General features: G+C 34.8%; 3 protein-coding genes and 1 long non-coding RNA gene across 6 annotated transcripts; 2 read left to right on the top strand and 2 right to left on the bottom strand.

Moving 5' to 3' along the window:
* Positions 1-90: 90 nt before the first annotated feature.
* LOC149910076 (protein abrupt-like) lies at positions 91-17,284 on the top strand. Its single transcript, XM_090110273.1, has 14 exons — positions 91-177; positions 709-907; positions 5,414-5,577; positions 5,961-6,076; positions 6,453-6,594; positions 7,235-7,395; positions 8,888-9,017; positions 9,255-9,414; positions 9,587-9,631; positions 13,026-13,167; positions 13,309-13,446; positions 13,571-13,767; positions 13,852-14,037; positions 14,117-17,284. The coding sequence occupies exons 2-14, from the start codon at positions 892-894 to the stop codon at positions 14,533-14,535; spliced, it is 2,016 nt and encodes a 671-aa protein (XP_089966399.1). The 5' UTR covers positions 91-177; positions 709-891; the 3' UTR covers positions 14,536-17,284.
* Positions 17,285-17,341: 57 nt separating this feature from the next.
* Positions 17,342-20,422, bottom strand: Fis1 (Mitochondrial fission 1 protein). Of its 3 annotated transcripts, none has more exons than XM_090110292.1 (5): positions 20,234-20,422; positions 20,044-20,157; positions 19,582-19,752; positions 17,979-18,133; positions 17,342-17,692 (listed from the first exon to the last, which is right to left on the bottom strand). In XM_090110292.1, exons 1-4 carry the CDS (start codon positions 20,276-20,278, stop codon positions 18,014-18,016), a joined length of 450 nt encoding a protein of 149 aa, XP_089966418.1. In that variant the 5' UTR covers positions 20,279-20,422; the 3' UTR covers positions 17,342-17,692; positions 17,979-18,013. The 3 variants fall into 3 exon arrangements, with proteins under 3 accessions (XP_089966418.1, XP_089966409.1, XP_089966424.1); XM_090110283.1 differs by having other exon boundaries at positions 18,000-18,133; XM_090110298.1 differs by having other exon boundaries at positions 18,025-18,133.
* Positions 20,423-21,965: 1,543 nt separating this feature from the next.
* LOC149910074 (uncharacterized) lies at positions 21,966-23,533 on the bottom strand. The gene is made up of 2 exons (XR_016457532.1): positions 23,049-23,533; positions 21,966-22,560 (listed from the first exon to the last, which is right to left on the bottom strand). It is a non-coding gene; the product is annotated as an uncharacterized LOC149910074 (long non-coding RNA).
* Positions 23,534-23,955: 422 nt separating this feature from the next.
* LOC149910073 (uncharacterized) lies at positions 23,956-26,560 on the top strand. Its single transcript, XM_090110259.1, has 6 exons — positions 23,956-24,544; positions 24,717-24,809; positions 25,143-25,208; positions 25,411-25,479; positions 25,826-25,897; positions 26,027-26,560. The coding sequence occupies exons 1-6, from the start codon at positions 24,250-24,252 to the stop codon at positions 26,161-26,163; spliced, it is 732 nt and encodes a 243-aa protein (XP_089966385.1). The 5' UTR covers positions 23,956-24,249; the 3' UTR covers positions 26,164-26,560.
* Positions 26,561-26,735: the final 175 nt, after the last annotated feature.

Below are 26,735 nucleotides of genomic sequence, written 5' to 3'. Positions count from 1 at the left end.
GTGCAGGCTGCACCGCCCCCGCTCCCCCCCGACACCCCCGCACCACCCCCCCTGTTTATTCTCGGCCCAGTGGCGGGGAGACAGTCGCCCGCGTGACGCGCTACGGATCGCACGCGCGTACATCACGAACAAGCACGGCGAACGGTGCATTCAATACCGGACACCTAACAAAAAATTGTACGAACCCCAAATTATTTATATACACCAATTTAATCGCGTCAAAATCACTTGTCGGCTCAAAAGCGACGGTATTGCGGAAAATGCATTTCCCGGGTGCAAAGCGCAGGCGATAGAGCGGGCGGGGAGGGTGCAAGCGATGATGGACATCGTATTGATTTCTATCTGCCCGCTCCTCCCTTATTGTCGCGATGCAGGGCCAGACATCGATCGTTGCACCGGCCCTAAATTAACACCCCGCGGTCGCGCTCGCAATCACCCCCGACGTTCAGACGAGTAATAGTGTTGTGTTAATTGTCATTAACCTCACGTGAGCGGAGGTACATGCGTAAATGATCGACACAATTATGTATTAATTGATCGTTTCGACTATTAAACTCGAACAATTATCTAAATTACTGGACGATTATATAAATGACGCAACGTTACAATTTAGTATTTAATCATAAAGTGCATACGTAAATATTAGTTAGTAAATAATACCGTCGCTTTTGCCGTTCCGAGCGCGCTCTGACCACAGATATTTTGCAGGACGTTAACAATACTCGGCAACTGGAGCTTTAAGCGTGTTTCACGCACCTGATTTTCGGCGAGAAGTGAGAAAAAGGCATTAAAGTGGCGACGTTGGGCGCGCGCGTGGAATGCGCAGGAGTGGATTTATTTAATTCGCGGCCACGCACAGACTCCGCCGTGTCTCCTTCGGAACACCCGGCCATGGCGACCGAAACCGGTGAGTACATGCAATTTTTGATTAAAAAAATATTTACATACCATTTTGTAATTACTCTATATTTTTTCATTAATCTGTGAATTACTCTAGTCAATTTTGTTCTTAACTCATAAATTATCCGAAAACACTTAAAAAATAGCCAATCTCCAAGATTATCCTCTTAAATTCCGCAACTGTCGTCAGTAGTTTGGCCGTAAAATTGTAACAAACAGTAATGTTCGCGCGACGTAATCCAAAGATCTCCGCATTATTTTGATACGAATTATTTCACGTAGGTACAATTCCGTCACTGAGTGTATTTCACACTTCTAGTTAACTGAAAATAAACGTTACGCCCTTTCTATTAATCTTATGTCTGTGTTTATTTTGAAAGCGCTGTATATAATGTATAATGTAGTACAGGTACGTCACAGAATAATACCAGTTAATTCGGTCTACGAGATTTTTCGTGCGTAGCAATTTTTTTGTAATGTTTTAGAATTAAAAAAAAATATTTAATCAAAAAATGCACATAATATTTTTGCTATATATCTCAATATAAAAAAAATCATTAGTTTTATGAATAGAATTTATTAATATTAAAAATTAATTTATGAGCAAAATAAGAAAAAAAACCATCATTTTTTTATTAGAATCTAAATCGTAAATCACATAAAAGTTATCTATCTTAAATTCATATTTGAGGTTCAGTCAATCAATATTTTTAAATTTACTTAGGAATGGAAATAAGTTACCACAACCTTTTTTGAACAACTGTAATTTTTAATGTGACCAAAAATGCTGATGCGCGATCTTATTTTTAGCTCACCGATTTTGCTTAGAGATCGTGCATTACCAATTTAAAACACTGAATTTTTTAATAACTAAAAACATTTAGATGATAGACAGGACAAACTTAAAATTAATCCAACTTTTAATAACATACTTACGAATTCTATACAAACACGGCATTTTATGCCAGTCCATATTTTTTTCATAATTTTGATCATTGTCCAATTTAATTATATATGTACGTAGAACCAATACGGATCTTGTAGTGTTCCTTTCGAAAATCCATACTAATATTATAAATGCGAAAGTAACTCTGTCTGTCTGTCTGTTACTCAATCACGCCTTAACTACTGAACCAATTTGCATGAAATTTGGTATGGACATATTTTGATACCCGAGAAAGGACATAGGCTACTTTTTATCCCGGGAAAATGACGCAATCCCGGAAATCCCACGGTAACGGGAACTATGCGGGTTTTTCTTTGACTGCGCGGGCGAAGCCGCGGGCGTAAACCTAGTATCTAATATATCCTACGTAGAACCAATACGGATCTTGTAGTGTTCCTTTCTAAAATAGCTTATAATAAAACAAATATATTTATTTAGATGAATAAACAACGAACAATGTTTTCCTTGAAATTGTACCTATGGTTTTAGTAAAATGCCTAGTAATTACCTACGCGTACGCTACAAAATTCGGTGCGATGCTACGCTGAGTCACGCTCACATTTTTGTTGAAAGCTTATAACAAAACAAGATTAAGGAATTGCGCAATTTGCAAATCTTCATTAATAACATAATGTTATTTCGTCATTTTATTAATTTAGTAGAGATTAACTGAACACAATATTTTAAAAAAGTGTAAATAATATCATCCACTATTAATTAACACAGTTTTTCTACCATATTTTATTATTTAATTAATTTGATTTTTAACTAAATTCACATAGTTTATACAATTTAACAGCTTGCATATACAATTTCAAGTATCATCGTTGCATTATACTCTACATAATATAGTTACAAAAAATAACAAAAAACATTAAAGCATTAACTTATTACAACAAGAAAATAGAACAATCAAACGCAAAAACAGCCAAACATTTTAATCCTATTAAAATGACTTCAATCAAACCTTTAAAATTACTCCGCGATAAAGCCTTGATTATAAAATATCTACGCATAATGTACAGTTGTTTACCAACAATATCACGGAATGTAGGTATGACTTGATATGAGCCTCCCTACAGGACCCCACAGGAGGTGGCAACCCCTTTCCACACAGACCATGTAAAATATAGTATTTGGCTATTTTTGTAGACTAAATCATTGTTTACATTAATTATCATATTTGTTTCGGTAATTGTGTGTGAAAGCGTTATGATTATAATTAAGCAATTTAAATATGTTTTATGTGGTCATTAATTATTAATTTTTCAATCTTCAAGCGTGATCGGATACCTTCTAGGGAAGCGCGTACCATCCACATCTCAGCATAACATCAGACGAGATTGGGGTCAAGCGCTTCCCTATTCCCAATAAAAAAAAGAAAAAAAAATCTAATTCAACAGTATTCTTTTAACAAATAAGATGATGATATATGTATGATGGCATACAATTTATTTAATTACTTCTGACAGCAATTGCAATTTTAATTATTATCTACCTATTTTTTTGCTGTAGCAATATGCTGAATTAGAATGTTTACAACATACATTATTCAAAATAAACTGCATCAATAAAATCTAGCAATACCAATTATTCAATTAGATAACGGTAAACATTAACAAACTAGATATATCTGAAGTATTTTGCTTAATTATTGTAATTAATTTCGCATGAAATTTGAATGAAATCAAAATTCTTTACAATTCTCGGAAAAGTTTTAAAGCGAAACTACAATTTTAATAATTGGTCGATAAACAATATACAGTATAAGTTATTACGAATTATTATTTGTCTGTAAAAACCCAATATATTAGTGAACTAGCTTTCCGCCCGCGGTTTCGCCCGCTTTGTCTAAAACATAATAAATTATATACTAAAACCTTCTTCTTGAATCACTCAATTAAAAAAAACCGCATCAAAATCCGTTGCGTAGTTTTAAAGATTTAATAAGCATACATAGGGACATAGGGACAGAGAAAGCGACTTTGTTTTATACTATGTAGTGATAATGCAACTTGCAACTTGCAAGGCGTGTCGTTTCGCCCTGTGTCCTTTAAAATCCTCTAGGATTAAAGGTGAACGGTCGGACAGTAAAATGTATTCAACCACATTGTTTTGAATATTTTCGCATAATTAAATGTAAACTAGAATGTTTTACGCAAATTATTATGATTACTTTGCAAATTTGTTAAAATTAATACTTACTATGATAGATTAAATTTTTCATAAGCTTCGGTATTTTTCCCGTTAATAATATTGCAAAGTAGGTAAATTTCTTCGTTTCTCCATCTTACTGGTAGTTTTTCCGTTGTGAGATAAGGAAGTTTATTTTGCCTCAAAACTAAACAATTGATTCCAATTTTTTCGGGTTTTCCTTATATTTATAATATCTATTATGAAATTTCTAAATCTTTTCAAGTTAAGAACTATTTCGGACCATGGCAATCTTTTGATATAAAGTAGAGCTACGCGTATTTTTTAATTCAATATATATTTTTATCAAAATCTTTATTCAATTTGTAATACATGGCAATAACAATGTCTGTAATTCGCTTCCCGCCTCCCGCTAAGTTGACAATTTTAAAGTCAGTTTCACAATTTTATTCGACATTTCGCATGGTCATGAATAAAATCACATACATAATTGCACAGCTGGCCGGCTGTGTTTTATTTTAAAGTCAAAGAAGTTTATTGTCGAATTAAAAATCAATAAGTTTCCTCTTAAAAACTGTTTCACACTGCGCTTTACTAAAATCACATAAAAATGACTTCGCGCTTTTTCTGACAAATGAGTTGAAATGATAATTAAAATAATGAATCACACTTTTATGTAGAGCCTTTTTCATTGAAATTTATGAGTCAGTTTCGACCAAAAACGTTAATTCCCACTTGCATAAGCTCAAGTTTAAATTATTGTTATACCTGTATAAAATTAAGTAACACTATGTAACCTTTCCTTATTTACTTGATAAAAGAAAAACCATTGTCTTTGATATTTAAATGTGTGTTTCATCATCATCAGCCCATATATGTTCCCACTACTGGGACACGGGCCTCCTATGAGGGTACAGGCCATAATCCACCACGCTGGCCAAGTGCGGGTTGGCGGATGACACATATCGTCGAACTTTTGATTCTTCGACATGTCGGTTTCCTCACGATGTTTTCCTTCACCGTTCGAGCAGTGGTGATGTTACAACATGCGCAGATAAATTGAAAAATCAATTTATTTCCTGCGCGCTCGCCCGGTCTCGAACCCCGGACTTATCGATTCGAAGTCCGAGGTCTCACCACTGAGCCACCACTGCTCTCTAAATGTGTGTTTATAAATTTGTAATTGCTTATTACTTATTTTTATTTTTTATTGAATTCACATCATTTCTAATTGAATATGCGCTGTTATTTTTTCGTCAAACATGCCAGCTTCGTAACTTTTTTTTCTCGTTCTTTTTTTGAATTTTTTTATCATCAAACGTGCCAGCTTTTTATGATTTTTTTCGTTCTTTATTGTTTTTATTGTGTTATTATTTTTCGTTTGCCAATACACACTCTGCCCTGTAACACTAGTGTGGCACCCAGGCGGCGCCGCGGCCGGTGGCGAGCAGCAGTACTCCCTGCGGTGGAACGACTTCCATTCGGCGATAGTTTCCTCGTTCAGACGGCTGAGGGATGAAGAGGACTTCGTTGATGTGACGCTCGCGTGTGCGGGCGCTACTTTCACAGCTCATAAGGTGGGTTTTATTTCTTGTGTGTGTTTTTTATTGAAAGTACTGAAAACATATTGTAGCTTATTGCACATTGAATTTTTTTATCTCGCATCTCTTCTAATATTTTTTTATTGTTTAAATTTTTTTCATACATTATAATGCATTTGAATGCTAAAAAAATCGACAAACGCTAGATCCCGGTCTGAATGCACAAAATAATGAACAATATTTATTATAATCTATTGATTTGTGTGATTTATTTTACTGATGTTAGTATTAACATCGATTTATTAAATAATCAAATTGTTATCACTGATTTTGACATTATGAAAAATAATTTAAAAAATAAATTATCCCTCTATCACACACTATTACATTATGAAAAAGCTACCCTTAATTGAACACAGGTGGTACTATCAGCGTGCAGCCCGTACTTCCGCAGATTATTGAAGGCGAATCCGTGTCAACACCCCATTGTTATACTGCGAGATGTGCACGACAAAGACATGGAGAGTCTGCTGAGGTGAGTGCCTGCGAACTGTTTTATCTGTGCTATTGCACTATTACGTGATTAGGTTCTTTTTATATAGAAAAAAATGTATGCTATAAAAAAATTTGAAAAAATGTTTCTTTTTTTATCTATGGTATGAAAAAAAAATAGTTGTCATCAAACTTAACGCTAATTAACGTAGTAAAGCATATTATTTCAAATTTATCTGTATTTTAAATGTTAAAATAGTTCTAAATTCTAAACATCAATTTACAATAAGCATTGGTTCCAAATAAAAAAAAAATTATGAACACAGTCACACAACTGTAAAGGCTGCACTACACAGCTCCAATACACATCACCCAACTGTTAAGACCCTACCACACAGCTCACACATTTCTTCATACAGGTTCATGTACCAAGGCGAGGTGCACATCGGCCAGGAGCAACTCAAGGAGTTCCTGCGCGCCGCTCAGCTGCTGCAAGTGAGAGGGCTCACTGATGTTCCTCCCCCCGCGCCCCTCACTACATTGGAGCAGAAGGCCTCGCCAGTGAGTAATTGAGATTGTTTATATTGTGATTGATTTGGTAGTTTTTAGTGTTGTGAAATAATAATTAAATTTAAATGTTGTATAATAATGTAAAATATGTAATAACAAATAGTTATCTTTATTAAAATGATAAACGTATGCATATTTTATATTACACTTACTATAAGGTCCTAATTAAAATTGTGTAACTTGCTAATCTACATTACACAATTTAGGTAAGTATATATCGGTATGAAATTTTTACATTAATATCAGGGAACACTAGAAAAGTTTAGACTTTGCAGAAAAAAAAAATCATTTAAAAAGTGACGAAAACAATAATTTAGCTAATCATTGTTAATCATCATCATCAATTATTATTATCTACTATCCCAAATCGACCGCGTCATTCTGGACGAACTGATAATCTCACGAACTTTTGCAAATTCGACCCTAACCCCTTTACAACAAGATCCACTATTCCCTAGTCCGCATTATTCTGGATAGAATTTTTACGAATCCACTTTTACAAATTCAACCTTAACCACATTACAATAAGGTCCATTATCCCGCAGTCCGCGTCATCCTGGCCAGAATTTTTACGAATCCACTTTTGCAAATTCAACCCTAACCATATTACAATAAGGTCCATTATCCACAGTCCGCATCATCGTGGACAGAGACCGGCAGCGCGGCGTCCCGCGAAGGCCGCGACTCGCAGCGCGAGGGCCGCCGCGCGCGCCGTCCGGACGAAGCTGCCAGCACGCCGCCGCCCAAGCGGGCTAGATCCTCTGATTTGTACCAGGCGCAGATGAAGACCAGGTGAATATAGTTTTGGAGTTTCATTGTTTTGTAATTCTATTTTTGTGAGATAAAAAATCATATGTACATTTTACCTCTTCTAATCTATGACTGTTTGTCCGTCGTAATTGGAAGAAAATATTTCATACGTAATTTGTTTGGGCATATTGAGGGTCAATCAGAAAAGTATTTAACTCCTAAATTTTAAATAAAAATGCAGGGCCCAGGGGCATAGGTTGTTTCAGTATTTCGCGAAAAGTGACAATGTTTTGCCTTCTCTGGTTGCAATGTTTATTTCGCAAGTTAAATAGAACATATAGTATCCACTATCTAGTAATGATTCGGATTAATTCAATATACTTAGGTACGTATAAAATAATGTAAAATTTAAAACATCCATGATAACGAATACCTAAATACTATACTACACTTAAACCACTTTAAAATCCATATAATAATGATAAGCAAATGACCACCATTAAACATTTCATTACATTATAAACGTAAGTCGTTTACATTATTATTCACCATCTAAATAAGCGTAAGTATCTCATTCTCATTACGAACAAGTTTGTTAAATTTAAATTACCAAACCATCCTAAAATAGCAGACCAATGTAGGCAATCGTTACGTATCTAAATAATATCCATAAATGTGACAGATTTAATTGATATTCATTTAAAATATATGAACGATATCGAACGTACATCTTCCGTAAAGCGGCGAACTTATTCACGAATACCAACCAACGCCCTACTTTCTCTAAGCAATAATTATAAATAAGAACCATATTACGAACATCAGTTTCACGATGACAAGCGAAGCCATAATTTCCGCTATATACAATCGTTTACATTTAAATAGGAAAACGATAAAAATCCGACGAATTTAATTCCAATAGTAACGTCGCCACAACGGTATAGTAATTGTTAATGACCATATGGGGGGTCTAGAAATTTATATTCAAATTAGTGTTACCATATTGATGGCAAAATTTCCCTCCCACTATGTGTTCGGTTTTAGCGTGGTATTGACTTATTGTGTTACAGCTTGAAGCGTTGTCATGTCGGGCCTAATCTACTAGTGATGTACCAATGTACCAACACTACCTACGACTTTTATTTATTAATACCTATGTATATGATGCCATATTGTGTTCTTTTTACGCGAGCATTGCGCATTATGGAATGCAACACTTTCCGGTTTTGTAAGCTCTCTTTATTTGTAGATGATGATTCAAACGAATTGCACAGACTATTAATTATTCTAGTTTTACAAAATATCGTAATTATCACAATATTGCATAACTTTTGAGCAAATCAATTGACACCTAACAATGATTTTTTTTTATTTCAAATTTTATGAAAAGTTACGACGATGTTTTGAATTATTTTTCGGTTTCAGTTAACTTCAAAAAATTTCTAATAAAATTTTCCACTCGATAAGAACTCTCGGTTCAACTACCCTCAAACTACAAAGGTCGTACTATAGGCAGTTCAATTTATCGGTGTAGGACGGAACAGCTGCTGGCTTCGCAGGGCAGTCCCGAGCGGATGGGCACCAACGGCCACGACCTGGCCCTCTTCAGCCACGCCCTGGAGAACGTGCAGAACCCACACTTGTCTAACGTTTCTAATAACATGGTCAGTATACTTTTATTTTGGTGATATACTTCTGATAAGTTTTAATTAAGTGTCCATTTGGTAATATTAATTTTTCTACACGTCACTTTGAGTACCTAAGCTTGACCTAAGCAATGAATAGAATTGAACAAGGATGTCGCAGTAAAGAAGTTTTGCATTGAAACAGTTGGATTTGCTCAACTAGATAAACTGTTTTTACAAACTTCACAACATTGTGTTTTAACATTGGTCCTTCAGTCAGGAGATGGCGAGGAATCATCATCAGATGCCGGAGCGAGTGACACTGAAGGGGACAACAGGACCAAACAGGAGCCAGTAGACTACGACGACCCAGCGACCATGGCCAACACCAACGGAGCATTGCCACACAACTTCCCTGGATTGCTAAATTTACCCGGTAATTACTAGATGAAAATTAAAGATGGTAAAACACTGTTGAAACCTTAGGACTAAATTGTTCGTGGTTCTGAACAGATGTTTTATATGCATAAATTATGAAATCTAGCTAGCTAGCTAAAATTCCTTGTTGTTTATTTCGTATACAGTAAGTAATTCCCATATTTTTCTAGGTTTTCCCGGACTGCCGGGCCCATCAGGAATACCAGATAATTTCGGTGAGTTGACAACCTTATTGCACTCATATACCTAATATATTAATGACGCAGTAATGATAATGACACCTCGATATAAATGCAATTAGATCCCACCAGAAATACTTCCATTTACACGTTCCGATAGCGACCAACATTAGACAATTAATCGTCATTAATTATACATTACTGAGTCATGTACTGCACGTTAAATAGCACTAACAATCAAAACAATAAGTAGGTCAGCTAGCCGTCTCGATTCAATAACTTATATATTCTAAAAGCGAGAGATAGGGATTAGCGACAATGGAAGTTAGAGCCGAACCTTACGTTAGACATGGTAGGGCGAGAGAACTGAAGCGTGGTCCGTCTGCCCCAGGAGCGACCTGGCCGGGCGGCGGCGACGGCAAGCCCAAGGCGGACGAGCGCTTCGCGTACGGCGCCAACTTCGCTAACGGTGAGCCGAGCAAGCCCGCCTGCCCCGAGTGCGGCAAGCTGTACAGCAACAATAGCAACCTCAAGCAGCACATTCTGAACGTGCACGCCGCGCGCGAGCTCTCGCACCCGTGCCCCGTCTGCGGCAAGGGCTTCAAGACGCGCCAGTACATGCAGATACACATGAACTCCATACACGGCGTCAAACAGAGGAGGCGCGATCCCGCCCCGTCCGCAGATCTCGATCGATACACTCACAATAGCGTATAAATGTACTTTCGGATTTTTAACCGCCGCCTCTGTGTTACAGGGGCGGCTCTCGCGGGCGGGGCGGCGATGGGCTACCGGCCGCAGTGTCCGCTCTGCGGCCGGGTCTACTCCTCCACGTCCAACCTGCGCCAGCATATGCTCAATGTGCACTCGCAGACCGACCGCGACCAGTGGTTCCCATGCCAGCACTGCGGCAAGAAGTGCAAAACGAAGCACTATCTCATCAACCACCAGCTCCAAGCGCACGGCATCCGCCAGCGACAGAACTCTTAGAGCCGGCGCCCCGCGCCCGCCCCCGCTTGTGCCAACGGACTGACGGAACGATTTAACGATTGGGACTTTTAACCGATATTTTACTGTATTCGATATATATTCATATTTTTAGACCGTTTATAGACGTCGTTAGGGTGCGTAGGGTTTATCGTCGGATTTGCCAACCGTTCGACATTCAGTAATATAGTGCTGTCGGCATTGCAGATGCCGCGGCGAGGGACGCCTTGGCAAAGCCGGCGATAAGAGATTGCGAAGGGGGCGAGCGAGGAAGCGAGTTGCTAAAGTACTTGGAAGGAGATAGCGCCAAGAGCGCATCGTATGGAGACGATCGTCTGCAGTGTCCGTTGTGTTACATGAATCTGGACTCCTTGGTGATAGCGCGAAGACACATAGAGGCGCATTACCCGCGCGACAGCCCCGTCTGTCCCGTCGCATCTTGTTCGAGATATTTCGCGCATCCCAACTCGGTACGCAATCATATGCGGATAAAACATAGGAGACAGTGGGAAAAGATGAAAACGCTAAAATGGAGCTGCGGATGGGCTAACACGTGCTAATTGGATAGAAAGACTCGATATACGAAAAATGATACGGTGTAGCTAATCTTGCTAAACGGCTGTGAAAGGGAACTGAGAGTAGGGGCTTTATATGTTACAGAGGAACCCAATATTGATCTCCACGATGCATTTTCATATTTTGCAGTACTTGTTCGTATGTAAACATTGTATAAAACTGTAGAGTAAATTGACTGAAATTATTTTTGTAGTAGAATAGACTGATACTTTTAAGTAAAACTTAGATGAGCACTGAAACAATTGCTAAAGTAGTACGGTTATTGCGCGGAAAAGGAAACGATGTAGATTCTGGAATATTCTAAAAGTGAAGATTGTTTCAGTGCCGTCTAAGGGTTAGTTGTAAAGCGCATTATGACTTGTGATGATCGGTGCCATTGATAGTTTACGAAGAGCAACTAAGAGATTCTTTTTCCTTCCAAATGTCTCTAACTTCCATTGTTGCTTCGATTTCACGTAGACTTTTCTTTGTATTTAAGTTCCTAAGATAGTTCATATATCGTGTATTATTATACTTCTGAACTAAGTCTTCGGAAAACTCGTTTTATGTATATATAATTCGTGGTGGTTTCTGGTTGTAAAAATGAACTTGTGTTGTAAACGTATCTATTTTAATTGTAAGTTTTTCTAACATCTCTTCCATGTCGACTATTTAAATTACGGTGCAACAGTTTCTTTCGACGCAATATATTAACAGTTTTTCGTTTTAATGTATTTCCTGGCCTACCTTTCTTTTACTACTACAAGAATTTACATACAAAAGTGCCTGCAATATCATATAGTTCCAAAGGATTGTTGCACTGCAGTTACTATTATCTTATAACTAAGCTTCTATATTTTTGACCATAGATAAGACAATACGAAATAGAATTATGGAAATCAAATGCCTTTTAAAGCAATAGATAAGTATATGTTCAACAACATAGGATTTATTTTTTAAAGTCCGTTTAGAGCCTTGTAGGCGACGTGCACAATTAAAAACATATCTAGTCAACGTAGGAAAAACTCGAATGATTTATGAAACCTGTATATAAATAAGTGCTTTCCGTTCGCATATATTTTCTGACATATTATATTAGAGCTTAATATTATACGGATTCAGTTTATAGAGAGTTTACATATTTTTCAATAGAGATTGCATACCGGACGTTTTGTGACGGACAACTCGGGTGATTGTTTCGATTTGGAGGTATTTTTCTGGATTTTCATACACAGAGTATGACTGACAATACATTCAATATTTTACAAAATTTTGATGCCTTTGAAATGGGCGTGCACTGCATGGATTCCTGAGATATTAATTCACAATTATACTACATATTTACAATAACAATAGTGGCTTTAAGCATAATAATATGCAACATACTAGAAGATTAACCTATAAAAAGTTGATAAGTACCTTATTTACAGCAATATACAATTTTATAAGAACAATCACCCGCGTTGTTTCAACTATTAAATATATGCGATAGGAATAAAATGCATAGATCCGAAGATATATAAAAATCGGTAAAATTTAGCGAGTAGATAAAATTGTTCCTGACGCCTTTGAGGCAATCTTGTATATCGTAAGGAATATAAATATTTTAAGCGTACAATATTATAAATTAGTCCCAATAACCAAATGTTCAATGTGAGTAACGATTCTAGTTGCGATTGTATTAGTGATATCGTATATACGTAATAATTTAATTTTTACCCAACGAAAATTGTCTGCTTATATGAAACACAAGAATAAAACTACGAAGTAGACACAGCGCATTTTTAATTAAATATTTCTATTCGAATTCAGTTAACAGGTAAGCTAGCTACGTTCTGTAGGGTAGATTAGAAAACTTCTTGAAGTAATGATTCAATGCTTTCGTTAGGTGGTTGTCGTCGCACTCAAGACCTGCTGCGCGTGAGAGCTACGGATCCCAGGCCTTGTCCAAAATGCGGAAAAATATATCGATCGGCTCACACTCTACGGACTCATCTTGAAGACAAACATACCGTCTGCCCTGGTTACAGGTTAATAAAAGAACTCGTTCAAACCATAATTTCTGTGATGAACTTATAAAAAAACGGAAGAAAAAGCTTTATAGATCATTACTTTGCCCTATTTGTATGACACAACAGAGTTAAGGTACTAAAACATTTGTTTTTCTATAGATGTGTGCTCTGCGGCACAGTAGCGAAGTCCCGGAACTCACTGCACTCTCACATGTCCCGACAACACCGCGGTATATCGACCAAGGACCTGCCCGTACTGCAAATGCCAACCCGTTTCGATCCAGAACTTGCAAGCCAGTAAGTTACCTAGAGACAGCTTAAAACTATTGTCCCAAATAGGGATAATAAAACAACATATTTTGTTTGATTAAAAAAAAGGATCCTACTTATGTATGTACCTAAAACTTCCATTTATTTTCAGATTACTAGCCAAAGCTGGAGTAAAGGTATCGCCAGAACAGTTACGAGCTCGCGCTTCCCCGACCGGACCGAGACGATCTGACATTAAACTGGACGCCAAGTCTGCAGCATCCGAGAGCAGCTCCATTTGTGGAGATAACGACCACGATGATCTCAGCCAGTCGAAGTATCAAGACAGCATCCCTGTATCGCCACCACGTAAGTCATACTTGACAATTATTTACTACGATTGAAATACAACATTTTAATAGAATTCTCACTGAATAAGTCCTTTCATTGCAGATATTAATAACCTGACTAACACGACAATAACAAAAGTTCCGGCAGTTCGAGCAGTAACAGCGAAAACCGTGGAAAATCTTCCGCACGGTCTGACGGGCATGAAGCACGACGACTATCCGCCAGGATTCGGAGGTGGATCTGCTATATTGGACACTTACCTGCAGTACATCGGAGAAAACGTTTTTGGTAAGATTAATCAAAGAGAATATTATTCTGGAATCATTGTGTTGATAAAACTTATACTAAATTACAATTGTTATTCTAGGAATGAACCCGGCAAAATTTGCTCAAATGAATGCAATGCACATGGAAAGAAAAACTTATGATGAACCCTCGCCACAGATGGGCTCACTACCACCACCGCCGACCACTCTTGCTCATCAACGTTTTTTAAAACAAATGCAAAGACAATACACTGAGAACATGGGAAAGCCTGATATCATGCGAGACTCAGAGGAACCGCTCGATTTGGGCAAAGAAAGACAAAGGAACGACAGCATCAGCGAAGCCGACACAGACAGACATGACATGGATAAGGATCTAAATAAAGATTATTACACCAAGACCTATAACGATGAAGACAGAAATAGAATACATAGTTTGGAGCAGGACGGAGATAATATGACGGTTCATGACGACGGCGACTTTTCCGAAGAGGAACACAACAAGGCCGCGGCTTCATGAAATGTCCTTTGCGACTTTCCGTATTAGTGCATGTAAACTGAGAACAGTGTTTTTGTTGATGGTTTCAAACGGTGCTTGAGTGTTATGTTACGTCATTAGCTGATGTTGAAACGGTTTTATTGTTGACCCGTGGAATGTCATTGGTGCCATTACCGATGTAATGTAAATTAAGTTAGGTTATGGAATGGTCTTGCACAAAGTTGACGTGATAATATGGCTATCTGAGTCAATACGCTCGTGTCAACTTTCAACCCTCGTTCTTTTGGAGTCGGATAAGAAACCGTAGCAACAGTTAGAGAGTATACCTTACCCGACCGAGATGCCATATGTCACTAGTGTAACCTGAACACGTTAGTTCGAGTCGACTCGCCACTTGTGAGATTGTTTCAGTAGTATACTAATCTAGTGAGTAGTGACTTTGTATTGTATGTAAGGTCCCTGTCACGTAGTAGGGCCTCTTACATAGTAATTCCATCCAACTACCTCAACGTTCGGGCCAATGCGGCGACGATTATAAAATATATATCCACACAAATTGTGAATTCCATCCATCTACCTCACTTCAATAGATTTTATTTAATATTTTATACAATTTATAGATATAATAACTGTTGTTTTATGCATTTTGCAGATTGCATTTATATATAAACTATATAGAGTATATTGTAGGTAAAATATTATGCAAGTCATTAGGTGGTTATTAGTGCTGCCCGTAGATACGTGTATACTAAACGTTTATTTAAAATAGTGAATGCACTCACTAGAGAAACATTAGACTGTGTCACAATAGTAGCGAGTAATACATTACCTTATATTGAACGAGCACACTTTATATTTAGAGAACAAATATCTTTGTATACGAACAAACATAACAGAGCTTAACTATACTATACAATTTTCGTATAAAGAGTCGCTTATACGAGTCGAGAAGATAATAAATATATGTTTATAGAGTTCTTTACGAGCAGATTCTAAATTGTAACATCTTTTGTCTTGAGACTGAATATTTTTCAAGTTTTTCGAGCGATTCGCGACAAGTTCAAATATGATGATACATAAAATATATTGAGGTAATGCGTTGTAAATAATATTTGGTGATATGTAAATTATATGAATATAGAGAAATAGAAACAAAAAGCAATAAATAAAGTATACCTTGATGTTGCCTTCTAATGTATGTAAATAGGATGCGGGTAGTTCCAAAATATGTTGGTCTGTGGCTGTCCGGATAACCGATACCGAATCGATACCGAGGCGCATGAGTGTTTATTTTGTAGTAATAATGTGGGCTGGTTACTTAACAAATACTGTGATTACAATCTCATATTAGCCTTCAATAATTATACATATTTTTTAGAGTACAATGTTATAGTTATTTAGTGTAAGTATATTCGTAAGCGAGTCACAAAATATATTTACTTCCCGAACTTTAGAATTCACGTTAAGAGAACTTAGAGCAATAGATGGAGCATTTAATCTTTTATATGGGAGATTTTGGAATATGTCGAGTTGCCACACTGCAACTGTCAGCTGTCACTTTTGGCGGCAACGGGGAACTCCACAGTGCGGTTCGTGGGAGCTGCGACACATTCACAATTAGAATTAAGTGCTACGGGTTGATTGAACATTATGTTTAGCGTGTTAGTGAGATTTAAGAAATAAGTCGGTTTGTGTTTGCGTATACATTAACCTTGTTGACAGTTATCAGTGTTGCCATAGTGAGTAATTATTTCGACTGTACATAAAATTTTTGATTGTTTAGAGAAGTGTGCTTAATTGACACGATGTTATAGTAATTTTTTAGAATATATTTACCACAAATACAGTTCATGAAATAGTTGTTAAAGCACGGTACATAAGCAATAGTTACCAGAATGTGATCATGAAAATATATATTTTTCTGAACACAGTTTTGCATACCACAGATTAAATATTCTTAGATTTCGTTGGTATTATATCGATTTTTGGGAAATTACAGAAACATGAGGCTATTAAAAATAAAAGCGAAATTTATTTTTAGGTGATTATTTCAATAAAAAGTTCGATCGTCACATGATTGGTGATGCGATCATCAAGGAAATGTAAATCGATATAATATCACGCGTCTAACAGTTGTTGAATTATGAATACTTATATTATATATACCAGTGGAGATATTATAATAATTAGGACTCTAAGTCAATCATTATGCTCTTAGTATTGTGTATAAAGTATTTTTAGTTACCTTGTGAACTTTGAAAGTTCGACATCTTTTTTATCTTAATACCTCATTAGTTCCCTTTAAGATTTTCTTGTTTACTCGATGTTCCATGAACATTAGTGTTTTATATAATTTTTGTGCACTATATTAATTTTTTTTGTGCATGTTTATTAATTTTGTCTTTATAATGCGACAAAATATATTGTTTTTGTATGTTATCAAGCTTGTCTATATTCTCTTATATTATAAAGCACAAACTACGTTTACTTTTATGGTTGTAATAAATAAGCTATTAGAAAATTCCAAAATAGGTACAAAACTACAGTTATAAAAGCGAAAAATATACTAAGAATTATTCAGAAAATTATCTATGGTCTTCTTCAGTGTTGCCTTGTTTCGATTACTTTATGATTAGCGAATTATTTTTAGATGATAATATTTATGTTTATTCGGTTGGTTGCCATGTTTTACGCCATCTTCATTAGTGTACTAGTTGTATGCCGCTTCTCTACATTATTATAAACAAAATAAAAATAATTGTTTTGAAAATCGTTGTTTACATTTACCTATACATCTATACATGTAATGCGAAAATAACACTAAAACTTATATAAAAACAAATCATATTTATTTAATGGAATCACATACATTGATATAGAATATAATATAATATTTTTATCTTAACTACATTGAAGCCTAACACTAAGAAATAAATTACACATATTACACAAAATAAATAATTAAATATTTAATTTCTTAAACAAAACCCAAGTAAATTCATTTGATCTAAACAATTTTGTAAAGTGGCTAAGCATTTCAAATGTACAAATATGAACTACGGTTAGGGTGAAATTTTGGATAAATTTTTGGTGTTCAGTGAATTGCAGATGTCACCTTTATTCTTCTTTTGGTTTCTTTTTAGAGAGAAGATAATGAACGCCGACTAAGGCGTTCATTCTGCAACAATACAAACCACACATTATTTAAACATAAGAAAAATATTATATCTCACAATAAATTTCTGAACAAAAATACTTGAATATATACAACGAAATAATATTATACATAGAATATTGTTCCTATTAAGCAAAACTAAATCAATAACAAAAACCTCCTTTTTATGACGCAATATTGTAGTCAATCAAAAAAATCACACCATGACACATCAATCTGACCAGCCATAATATGATCAGACCCAAATTTTAAATCAAAACATAAATAGAATAAGACATAGTAAGCTTACAGATAACAAGAAAGGACTCACAAGAAGGCCAAATGCTATTTCTTACTAGCGAGCGCGATGCCGAGGCCGACGAGCCCGCCGATAGCAAGCACCGCACCACTCGCTACTGCAATACCGATCATGCCTTCTTTCTCCATTCGCTTGTTGATTTGACGCTGAAATTTTATTCAAATCTATACTAATATTATAAAGCTGAAGAGTTTGTTTGTTTGTTTGTTTGAACGCACTAATCTCGGGAACTACTGGTCCGATTTGAAAAATTATTTCGGTGTTGGATAGCCCATTTATCGAGGAAGGTTATAGGCTATATTTCATCACGCTACGGGCAACAGGAGTGGAGCCACGGGGGTGAAACCGCGCGGAGCAGCTAGTGTGTTTATAGTTTTACTAGCTTCGTTCCGCGGTTTCACCCGCATGTCTCCGCTTCTGTTGGTCTTAGCGTGATGATATATAGCCTATAGCCTTCCTCGATAAATGGGCTATCCAACACCAAAGAATTTTTCAAATCGGACCAGTAGTCCTTGAGATTAGCACGTCCAAACTCTTAAGCTTTATAATATTAGTATAAATTTGTTAATGTAGGTACTATTATTTATTACATATTGTTACCTTCCAGTTTCCACTGAAATCTTATTGGGATAAAATTCTTTGTATTCAATCAGAGGGAAAAGTTGTGTAAACAAAAAGTAATTTAAGGTAAATTAAGTTTATTTGTTTTAAGCGATTAACTGTATTTAAGTGATTAGGTACCATAAACCCAGAAATACCTACATTTGATTCATAACCCACCAAAAATAAAGTAGCTATCACAAAGACAAAAGGCAATTGAATGCCTATAAAAAGCTCAATATTTTTGGCATTAAAACATTACAAAACCAACTCCTAAAATAGATATTGTTTACTTGAAATAAGGTTATTGCACTTGGTGTCAAACAAAACATAATCTTGTAACAAAGGATGACTTTTTTATCAATGACAGGGAGATAAGGCATCTTAAAATATTTGTAAATGCAAGTTCAATGCTATTAAACTACATATTTATTATAATAAAAATATAAACGTATGGGTTATTACAACTTGTTATTGGATTTTGAATAACAACTTTTTAAAATATTTAATGTGCCCTTATAAAGATTCAATATTAACAGAAAAATTTAATTTGGATAACTACAAAGATAGAATAGGTACTATACCTACATATATTTTCACAAAGAATCTCTATTGACTTTATTGAGTAAGCAGAGGTAGGCATGTTAATAATTTTATTAGGTAAGTAGTATGAAATCAGAAAATCTGAAAGTCTTTGTTATATTGCAAGATGGACATTAGACATCCCGGATACAGTATTTATTATGGAAGCGCTTATAATATAAGTATTATGTAGAAATATAGTATGTGGTTCATTCTAAATTTCTTCAATCAAATAAGTATACATATACTAAATATTTTAAAAATTTGTAGGTATGTATGAATATGAAAAAAAAATTGGTCAGTCACAAATTTCATTTATACTATCAGTTTGCAATTAACAAAACTTCTGCATTGCAATATACATATACAACATACCAATATAACTTACAAAATTTGATTGCAATCATCTTACCTCTAAAGCTAGAACCTGCTGATTGGCGGGCTCAATTTCAAGGAATGCTTTGACATAGTGGAGGGCCTTATTGTACTCCTTAATTCTAGCGTTGCCAATAGCAAGGTAGAACAGGTAGTCGCGTTTGCCCTCAGCGTGCGAGTTGAACAAATCTTTCAACAACAGTATGCCCTGAAATTACATAATTTGCTATTAAAACATGAATATAAAAAATAATGGTAAGCAACCACTCTCAAAACAAAACTAGTTACTAACGAATCTAGTTTAGCAGCAACCATTGTCTAAGCATTTGTTATCTACAATGTTATCAAACCAACTTCTAACAGTTACACAATGCAAGTTATTCTAATTTCTGTAGTATGTACCTATAAATATATGTATATATTAAATTACTCGATATATTTTTCAAATGCGTTTCAAAGTTCACTATGTTTTTTTTTAATCGATACAATTTTAAATTACCTTTCTGATATCCGTCGCGTATTTGCTTCTAACCAGGCACCACGCATACTCAAATTGTGCTTTGTGCGTTACTGTTCCTTGATGGAGCTGCTCATGGTAGACCTTCTCGAATTTCTGAGACAAAAAACAATACAACAATAAGCGATTTATGACTCATTACAAAATTGCATTATGAAATAAACATTCTTACTTGCAAATCTTCGGACGAAACAACTTCATCTAAAACATCATCCATATTGAAATATTAGAACTGCGTTTTAATTTTCAGTATTAAAATATCATATTATCAAAAGGTAGGTACGAATAAATTCAAGAGACGACGACACAGCGGCAGTATTGATAAAAATTGACTTTTCTTTTCGACTTTCGTTCAATTCAATTCAGACTTCAGAGATTCAATTGTAATCACCAAAGACAGCAGAGACAATATTTTGACAACTTAAAAAATATGGAATATAGATAAAACCCGTTTTCCAATTACAGAGCATAATGCGACTCAGTGCCGCACAATGCCGAATTATGCTGATGCTTAATTGGAACGTGAAACGCACCAGCAGGTTGCGCTAAGTTCAGTGTAGAAAAAAAAATATTCCTAAAGTTAGCAATAACCTCATTAATGTGTAAATAAAGTGTTATACTTATACATAATAATTGGTTGAAAAATATTTACGGTTATTTTAAGTAATTTGGATTTTGTATTTTTTCAGTAACATTTTTTTCAATGTTTGTACCTTCATCCATACTTATATTTATTTTTTTAACACAATTTGAATTAACTTTGATTATTTCGAAAAAACTACAATTAAACGAAAGCTTTAAATTTTTTTTCAACAATTAATAATTACTAACGATAAATCGATTGCACGCATCAATTCTCGCGCATTACTTTTTCTAGTGCTCGATTGTGCGAAGCGTTGCTGTAGTTGGAACATTCAACGTTAAGCATTATGCCGCATAATGCGCTCTAGTGCTGTAATTGGAAAACGGGGAAAATATATTCAAGATGTAGTGAATTGTGAAAAGCGTGTAAAGCTAAAAGCAGTATCATAAAGTATCTCATGATACAATAGATATTATCAAACGGAATCCAAGAACAATTTAAATATCCCATTATATTATGAGCTGTGATTATGTGTTTTTTTATTCTTATTCATTTTATACAAATATTTTGTTCTTCTGTGCACAAGGCTGACATGCATGGAACTATATATACTACGTATGGAACCCACACTCCCTAAGAAAAAGTAAAGTCAAAAAATTTGACCTTGAATCTTATCGTTTCCCCTCCGTCTCTTTCTAGTTACGGTGAGTCATAATATATATAGTATGTCTATATTTCCGTGGGGTGAGTATAAATGTAAAAAATTCAGGATATTAAGGAAAAAAATAACGGATACATCAATTTTATTCGTATTAAAATTTTACTATAATACTAGATTTTGCCCGCGACTTCGTCCTCGTTGAAGTCATAAAACATAAAATCCCATTTATCCCGTTTGGATTTCGGAATAGCCTTTCTAAGTGCACCTTTAGGATATTCTAGATATACAGAGTGTGCCAAATTTCATGTCTTTAGGTCCAGTGATTTTGGGCTGTGCGTTGTCTGTCAGTCACTAAGTAACGGGAGAGTTTTATATTTATTGATTGATTGATGGTTGATGATTTACGGCGGAAATAAATTACGTAATTGCATTTATTATTCTAATATAGTTACTGTAGAATTTTTGCAAATAGATAAAAAATAGATGTTCAAGTATTTAACATTGGAAAATTGTAATGTTCCTTTCAGCGTTTTTTCATGTTTGCGTCTCCCGTCTTGCATCTTCAGAACACAGGACCGCTATAAATTATGACAACATTTTGCTGTATAATTTGGCGTTACGTCCAGTCATTTGAGGAATTAATGAAGTAAAATATCAATGTGTTTTTATAATATTTATTTATCATTACAATGCCAACTGCCTTTACAAATTTGCAAATTATAAGATAATAACAATAAAAAGTAACGAAATCGGTTCACTGAAAATATTTTTATCATTCCATACCCTTAAGTATTTAAATAGTTTTAAGAGTACTTGAAATATGAGATCGTGGTCTAGCGCTTCCCTATCATACAATAAAAAACAAAATATAATATATTCAGGGTGTAATCGTTAAGTGTGCACAGGTGATTATTTCGTAACTATTGCAGGTATCAAAAAACTTTAAACTGATATCGATATGATACTGATATGATACTTTACCTAATGAGTAAAATAACAATAATAACTTTTTTTAAATATAACAAGAAATATCTAAAAATGTAACTTTAAACCCTCCCATACATTTTATTTCCCGTAACGTATATATTACGTTCCCACTGCTGGGACATGGCCTCCTATGAGGTTACAGCCACATCCACCACACTGGCCAAGTGCGGGTTTAAAATGAATGTTGCATATCTTCACTTTTTCAAAACAGGATATTTTTAATTCTATATTTAGCCATGTATTACGTTCCGCTAGATTGGACGGAAACCTGTAAAGAGAAAAGAAGATTATTTGCAAAATATAAAAAAAAATGTCATTTAGATACAGATAACACAAAATTTGTGCTGTTGTCTTGTGCTTCTATTTCAGTAGGTACCATATATGTATGTACTTTGAGTTTTTGATTTTACAATATATCATTATATAAAAGTAGTAAACAACGTTTTTATACCATTAACTTTCACGCCAATTGAACTAACTCAAGTGGAGAAAGACTTCTCCTCATATAAAATACCATACCGAAATATATGTACACAATTTTATAAAGTATGGACACCCTAGTCTAATATTTATTACAATCATGAAACATTTAATAATAAGCAAATAACGATGTTAAATGGAAAAAACCTAATCAAAATTAACATTATAATCACAACTTCGATCTATTATTCCAGATTTAACAACAATTAAAGTAGAAATATTACTAAACTACAATTTTACATGAAGCGTAGTTTATGCATGGTTTTTTGTACTTACGAATGAAATATAATATCACATCCTGGATGCCATTCACTTTTGCAACCGCGCACAATATATTTACAACCATTTCTATTAATTTTGGCTCAGAATAATTCCAAAATACAAGAACAAACTCACGAAATGAACATAAACATCCGCCATTTTGCAGTAAACATTATTTGACACCTAGAATTGGGGCTGCCGCGCAACGATTTTCATAACATAATTCAAAATATGGGAAAAAAATTATGAGCGTGTTCGATAAGCAGTCCATTTTAAAAGTTGTAAACCTTTGTTATTTCAATGGAAAAGCAAACCTGCATGAATCTCGTTTAAATTTCATTTTTTTAGCGGATTTTATTAATGATTTATGTCATATAGACTATTATTACTGACAGTCGATTTTTTAATGCACGTCAATAGGGGAAAAATTTACAATCACGCTGGCTACCCTATGGGGTAAACAGGGGTTACTTGCGGTCATTCTATCAGTTTTTTATTTATTCTTAGGGAGTATTCAGAGAGAAAGCTTGAAACTTATAAGCGCTTATCGGCGCTTGTCATGTTCATATATTTTCCTGCGCGGGTTGACAGCACTGACAGGAAAATATATGAATATGACAAGCGCCGATAAGCGCTTATAAGTTTCAAGCTTTCTTTCTGAATACGCCCTTAGGAGTTTGGGTTCCAGTATGACTTATAGTTCCATGCTGACATGACATATTTTGACAGAAGTGAACAGGCGAACCATAGACGAACTGTTTATCATTTACCTACGTCAAAAGCAGGGCCCTGACAGCCTAGTTTCAAAATGGCTAGTTGTGGCGCTGCATTACTTCCTGTACTTTTTTTTCTACTTGTTTCCGGCTACGGCGCCATTTTGAGAAGCCATGTTATGACAATTGACATTTATTTGAACGAAACGACCATTGTGTCTATAATTTAATTATTTTTTCTCGATTTTCACAATATAATAGACTTAAACGCGCAGCTGCTTATGTATTACGTTTTATTAATAACGCGCGAAATAAAACTAATAAGTGGACAGGTTTATTATCAGTCGAATAACTGAGTTGAGTGTACTGGTGTTTTGTGTACTTATTTCCTCGCTTTTTGCTTGAGTTGAGATCCAAAATATCCAATTACTCCTTAGTTTTTTGATACGATACCTTCTACTAGTCTTTATAGTGTTCTACTGTAAAGAAGTGCTAAATTTGCCATGGGACTATTAAAGTGCTGTGTCGGTGGTTGCACCGCAACCAATGCGACGAATCGGCTTTTTTGTTTTCCGCAGAATGATTATTTGAGGAACCTGTGGATGTCCTTTCTGGTGCCCACTAATTCCTCCCTCATCGGATTGTCGAAAGATCAACTTCGACACAAACGCGTTTGTGAGAAACACTTCGATAGATATCAGTTCGATGAAGAAGGCAAGAGGCTTAGGCATTCATACCCATGCCTATTTACGGATGACGAAATAGCGCACGGCATGCCCCTGTCTTCCAGTGAAACTGGTGAGTTCTACCTGGAGCTATAAATAACATGATTAAAAATTATGTAAATAGCTGATATTTGGTAAGACAGGTTTCATGGCTCCAAACAAATACTTTGACATACTTTACATACCTTCTATTTGTGTTTGAATTATATTTTTAAATGTTACATATATGTATTTACTTGTTACAGTACAAAATGCTCTGAGTGATCACAATTATCACAAAGTGGAATCAGATGAGAATGAAAATATTACAGATCATATGTTGGTCATTGGAAGGGCAGGTATGTATTATGCACTCAAATTTTTATTTAAGCTATCCTATAATATGGTATTATATTTAACATAAATTATAATATAGTAATCAGGATAGGATTTTATAAGTTACGAGCTGTGCTCCATGGTTTCACCCGTGTGGCTCCGCTCCTTTTGGTCTTAGCGTGGTGATATATAGCCTATATCTTCCTCGATGAATGGGCTATCTAACACCGAAAGAATTTTTCAAATTGGACCAGTAGTTCCTGAGATTAGCGTGTTCAAACAAACAAACAAACTCTTTAGCTTTATAATATTAGTATAATATATAGTATAGATTTATATAAGTTCTTTGGTTTTAGGTGATGATTATCATGAACATCCATCATGCATTCCAGCTATTCCAGTTGTTATGAAAAGACCTACAGGTATGTGATTTATGATAGTTTATAGGTTGATAAATCCATGTTTGTAAATTTTAGTAAGGTTTTTATTCATGTTCTCAGATTTAACTTTAGAGCTGCTTTTAAGAGAATTCCATTAGCTGTTATTAGATTCAAAGTTTCATATGTATGTAATGTTTGTAGGTACTTTATATTTAAAAGTAATTGTTTTGTTACCGATTTACAGATATGGCAGACCAAACTTCATGTTCCTTAAGCAAAGAAATAGAATTTCATACTCTTTGTGAAGATGCAGGTTAGTATTTGGTTTTATTTACTGGTTAACTTTGATTTTATTAGTGCAGATTGCAAGAGACATGGGATTTAGAAAAAGGTTTTTTTTAAGGTTGACAGATGCTAAAAAATGTGGTGTTCATAAATTATATACTAACACATGTAGGATCACACAATATGTATAGTGTGCACTTGCACTATCTTTAAGTTTGTGGTTACTTAGATATGTTTATTGTATGTGACTTATCAATCTCACAGTTAAACTGCCATTGTTTAAATCTGGGGCTTACAACATTTGAATAGGAACTGTGGAATTGTCTTTGTATGGATGGGCTCACTACAAATACTAAAATAACTTTTATTTTCAGGAAATATAACTGAACCCACAGTAGAAGAAAAAACTACTCATGAAAATAAGAGTATCATACAAAAGCGTAAAGGTAATTTATTATTAGTAATATAATGTACATTACAAGTGCTTTTCACATCTCTTTCAGTGATAAAATTATTATTATTAACCACACCACCACAATGAATCATCAAAATTGTAACGTAAATTTTGTTTTCAGATTTTATGAAAAAAAATTGCCCAAAGAAAAGAAAATTTATGAAGCAAATAACCAAAATAACTGCTGATAGTTTGGGTAAAACAACCACACAAAATCTTAAACAGGCTGCTGCCTATGGAAATAATGAAGTATTGTAACTAAATTACTATTTTAAAAAATAGTAATTTAGTTTATCCAAGTTCCAAACTTCTAGTGTTGTACAGGGAAGCAAGTTGTATAATACATAATTATTTAAACGATAACTGTATCCAAAACAAAATTGGGGCAAATACAAGAGAAAAAGTTCAAGATTTGGAGTTTTCCTGGTTAGGGTGTCAGAAAACACACAATATGTGTTTAAAAAAAATGTTTTTAACATATATTGTTAGGCTTCATGTCCATAACTGGAGCAATATTATAAATAAAATTTTAAAGGGAGCTATAGAGGAGAGATATGTGCAAAAAATGGCAGGAATCCATAAAATTGCTTTAATGAAATATAAAACAAATAAATTAAGAAAAAGAGCATTAAATAAATAAACATTGAAAACGAAATCTGTTTTATTTTTAATACCTATTCGCAATAATAACGCTTGGAGCTTACTTAATATCTAGTACTTAGTCTGTGCTAGTACGTAGTATTTTTATCGATACAATGGGCACCTCACTAAAGTATCGATAGTCAGATATAGATATCGAACTGGTAGGCAACACTACTTTTTACTGTCAA

The sequence above is a fragment of the Colias eurytheme genome, chromosome 2 (assembly GCF_061535395.1).
Source record: "Colias eurytheme isolate Ceu_HAF_F1 chromosome 2, ilColEury1 Martin Lab GWU primary, whole genome shotgun sequence".
Classification (NCBI taxonomy): domain Eukaryota; kingdom Metazoa; phylum Arthropoda; class Insecta; order Lepidoptera; family Pieridae; genus Colias; species Colias eurytheme.
Note: the sequence above shows the minus strand (reverse complement) of the source record. Positions and strands in the feature narration are given on the sequence as shown.